This window comes from Neoarius graeffei, chromosome 14 (assembly GCF_027579695.1).
Source record: "Neoarius graeffei isolate fNeoGra1 chromosome 14, fNeoGra1.pri, whole genome shotgun sequence".
Taxonomy (NCBI): Eukaryota; Metazoa; Chordata; class Actinopteri; order Siluriformes; family Ariidae; genus Neoarius; species Neoarius graeffei.
The window spans coordinates 22,437,964-22,442,599 of record NC_083582.1 but is presented as its reverse complement, the minus strand read 5'-3'; the positions used below and the strand labels follow the sequence as shown (position 1 = coordinate 22,442,599).

The 4,636-nt window shown below is 38.3% G+C and overlaps 1 protein-coding gene across 1 annotated transcript in view; it reads left to right on the top strand.

Moving 5' to 3' along the window:
• The first annotated feature begins 854 nt into the window (after positions 1 to 854).
• The window catches only part of LOC132898050 (integrin alpha-X-like), a 267,909-nt gene continuing 264,127 nt past the window's right edge, over positions 855 to 4,636 (top strand). Inside the window, exon 1 of the mRNA XM_060939420.1 lies at positions 855 to 947. Coding sequence (XP_060795403.1) covers positions 908 to 947 — 40 coding nt within the window. The 5' untranslated portion in view covers positions 855 to 907. The remainder of the gene's footprint in view (positions 948 to 4,636) is intronic.

Here is a 4,636-nt window from a genome sequence, read left to right as displayed (position 1 = left end):
TAAACTCAGTTTGCCTCTCAATTGACTCCTTTTACTTTAGAATTTTGATTAAATACACATGGATTAAGTTACACAACTATCCACTCGCATTTGTAAGATGTTTTGGTACAATAATGGCCCCATAGAAGTGGCATGTTTTTGAGCACAGGCAGCTGTTGTACCTTGTGATTCCAATGTGTACACCAGAGATGCAGATTTTACATGTTTTTAATTCAGGAACTTGAATTTGTTGAAGTCAGGTCACATTTTTAGCCATTTAAGGTGTCTGGTCATGATTTAAAAACAGGGACAGCTCCATCTGGGGACAGGACACCAAAAACAGGGACTGTCCCCAGAAAATGGGGACATCTGGTCACCCTATGCTATAGCAAGTGCTGCTACTTTCAGCACCTCCCTTTTTTAAAGCTCTTACTTAATTCAGAGCAAAATTGGGCCTTTATCAATTTGTGTAAGCCAAATTCTGATAACCTTCATATCCACGCATGTAGTGCGAAGTGTGTTCCTGACCCAGCTCACTTGCGTTTAGTGATGCCCGCAAAACCACAAGTTCAAATGCACAGACATCTGGCAGCATGAAATGAAAAATGAGACTAAAGCCTGAAAGACAGGTGTGGAAGTTTTCATTGAACCTGAAAGGTTATGGTAAAAGCTGAAGAGCAGAAGTTATTTTGATTTTCTATGCATGTTACAGCTCTTTCAATTTTTTTGTAGACTTGAACTTTATATTTTTACATGGTGTGCAACAATTTCCATTGTGTCGGGGTTCCTCTGGTCAGTTTATGCCACTCCTACTGTTGTACATGTGGGTTTAATAATGATTGCACAATACATTTCCAAACACTTCATGTATTTACTTCCTTTCAGCAGTCACTTTTTTTGTATCAGTCACCCGTTGATAGCATTGAAAATGGACTGGAATTTTCCAGTGTACTACTTCCTATTTTCTGGTAAGACCAAACTGTCTTTATAGCTGATATAGCTCTATTTTCATTTAATATGATCAAATTCAGGTTAATTTTGCTCTGACATCATTGACATGGAGACAGGTCCCATAAATGGCCACATTAAAGTCAATGAATTAAATAGTTTGCTGCTTCTGGTTTTGGATTGTATTTGCATTTATTAGACATTAAGATCTTGTTAATACATTGAGTCCTCTTTTGAAATAGTTGCATTTTTAATGGGCATAGTGCTGTATATGAAGTGATGTGTAGGTTTTTTGATCATTTGTGCATATGGGATGAAAATAGATTTTGAGCATGGAATAGAATACCCTTTTATGCTTTTGACAGGTGATGGGAAGTGGCTAAATCTTGTACATTCCAATTTCTTTCAATTTTCATAGATAATGCTTTATTTGCATGACTGCTACAGTCCTACAAAAACAATGGTAGGAGTAATACATTTTTATCAGTGCTGCCAATCTCTTGATTCTGATTGTTCAGAAGGTGTTAATTTTCTATACCAGCAGCTCAGACAGTAGTTCCAGTAGGACTACTAACATTTCTATAGTTATAGCTTCATATGGCAAACTCTAAGTTAATTAAAAATCTGTAATTTTTCAGAGCAAAAATTTTCTGAAAGGCACTTTTTTAATGGAAAACAGTCTTGCAAGGGACATGGAGGAAAAAAAAGCTGTACTTTTGCGATCTCACATTTGTGAATGCCATGAAAACGTGCATCTACAAAATGGATTGTGTCTTGTATTAGAGACATCTCACAATTCTCTGAACCTCTCCCATTGGTGTGTGCACTCCATTGTGGTTTCCAGCATAGTACATTGACCTAAATGAAAAATATCTTGCAAATGTACTTTTTTTTCCCCCCTCCATGTAGCCATTTCTTTTCACAAAAGAAATGCTTTGCAGAAAAGACAATTGGAACTGCCTGCATCTCCCAGGCCAAGCCTTCATGGGTCCCCCCTTGGTTCTACAAAAATGGCAAAGATGGACATGTAGAAAGTGCTTGTTTATTTTCATGAGAGAATTTTCATTTGGGGATCAGATGCACTTTGCATGGAGTCACTTGTGTGGTGTTGAATTCAGTTATTGTGATCTGGTCACAGGTATCCATATATTGATATTTAATAGTATTCCACTGTTGAATAATTTTTACCATTACTAAATACTACTTTGAGTAAGTATTGAGTGGAATAGCTGTCTTCTAAATTTACTGGCTTTTGAGAAACAGCATTATTTTTAGCAAATTTGATAACTTTGTACAAAAATATCTGACAATTTTGACTTGGAATGTAAACAAACCAGCAAAATAGTAGTTTTTCACAAATTGCTATTTTTCTTGAAAAACAAATGCATTTTTACCATCAAATACTTTTCTTCAAGGTTTTTTTTGGTGGTTGCCAAACAACTTTAAAGGGTGCATTACCACCACCAACTGTGCTGGAGTGTGGAACAGGAGATCTTTGTGGGGGGGGGACCCCCCAAAAAATATTCTTTTAGCCATTTCTGTTTCTTTAAAATACTTCATTGAGTTTTTCGAGTGAATTTTTCATCCTTGGTTGGTTCAGCAACACATGCCATTTTGTTTTTCTCTGCTCACAGTATAAGCTGATAGCCTACACTACTACTAGGCTACCTGTGCATGTGGATAGAATAAATTTATCGTATGACCTGTACAGACCCACACACACTGTTAAAACCCCTGGGAAAAGGTAATGTGACTGGGCAGATAGATTTTTGAATCTGGTCTGGAAAAAGACCTATTTGGCCCCAGATCTGTTTCCCTCACTTCTGCCATTTTCAGTTTGCTCTGAATTGTTGCTTTGAAAAATGAGTGATAACTGAGCACAGTGAAGGTCAATTTTTATTTTTTTATTATCCAGATTTCAGACAGACCTAATTGAACCAGCTGAAACTGTCAAAGAAAATGAAAAAAAGGTACTTTTGAGCAAAGAAATTCACTTGTTTATACAAGGACATCCATTCTGAAAAAATGTTTTGTTATCGAACCATCATGATTGTGCTGACTCAACTTTTGTTTTCAAATCAAAGTTCTTGTGTAGACTTAATAGGCTTGTATTGATATCTCTGTTAGCTGACCCGAGTTTTAACTGACCGACTTGCTAACAAATCTTAAATTCGTTTTCATTAAGAGAACAGTCAAGTCTATTTTATAGAATTCAAACTTATTTCAAATTTGTGCAAAGATTATTCAGCATATAAATAGTTTGCTGTCAAATAAAAATTGATTTTTTTCACATATCACTGTTCTCCATTGTGTATGTTGGTCAAAAAAGGTCCTATGATAAAATGCTTAAGAGTTAGGTTGGGCTGAATGGGGAAATATTTGGCTCTTGGTCATTTGGCATAACCTCAAGCCAAATATTTCCTGTTCAGCCCTCCCACTCAGTCAATAAGTACATCCATCTATTACCTGTAGCAGCTTATCCTGTTCCACAGGGTTGCAGGCAAGCTGGGGGCCTATCCTAGCTGACTATGGGTGAGAGGCGGGGTACACCCTGGACAAGTCGCCAGGTCAGCACAGGGCTGACAGACACAAATAACCATTCTTAAGTACATATAAAGTGTTTTGTAACAGTTACAGCTTTCTCTAAGGCTACATCCACATGACAACGGCAACGAGATTAAAAAAAATATATATATATCGCGTCCATATGGGCAACGGCTCAGTAAAATATCAGGTACATATGGCAACGCAACGCTTGCTGAAAACGATGCAATACACATGCCACACCTCTAGGTGTGCTGTAAGACGGTCCCATCGGAGACACCACAACAATAGAAGTAGTAAGGACGCATGCGCATAAACTATTATGCGCGAGACTTCATATTAGCCACAAAGTCAGAAAAATCTGTTCGTAAAATTACATTATAATGACCAAATACAATGAAAAGTATTTTTCCAGTCTCATCTGTGAAAGGTAATCCCGTTTGTGATCTTGTTTGGACGGTAAACCTGTTGGTACAGTTAAACGCAGCACATGAATGAGGCATCTTTATTCTCCGCTTTGACCCATTCAATATGGCGGCGAAGATGACGTATGATTCTACGCGGAAGGCGGCGTCTTTAATGGTCCGGAATAAATTGAATGCTACACGTTGATGGATTAATTTGTTCTTCTACGCCCTTTTTGAGGAATGTATTGTAGGACTTAAACCAACATCTGAAGAGGTGAGATTGCTCCTTTTTTTCCCCCTATTTTTGCTGGCGGGATTGACTCTGCCCTAAGGGCTATTCTCTCACTCTCTCTCTCTCTCTTTGCACCATTACACAATAAATATTCACAGTGAAAATATTTTGTAAGCGCGTTTCATGAACCAAGTTATAGGATTTGTTGTCAACTCGCATCGAGTTCGTTACACTTCTACCCGGCATGAAGCACATGTGGTTGTGACGTCATCGTAAACAAATCCGTTCTACTCATCCAGACGACTTCGCAACGGCGCCGTTGCCAGATCTTTCCACTCTGGAACCCGTTCTGAAAAGATTTCGTTTTGGGGCACCCAAAACGCCGGTGCCGTGTGGACGCCAGGCCGAAACGATAAACAATTTTATCAGATTCACCTGAATCCGTTGCCGTGTCGACAGGGCCTAAGTTTTCACTATAGGAAAGTCTTCAAGACAAGACGCCAGTTTCTGGCTCACATGAAAAGTT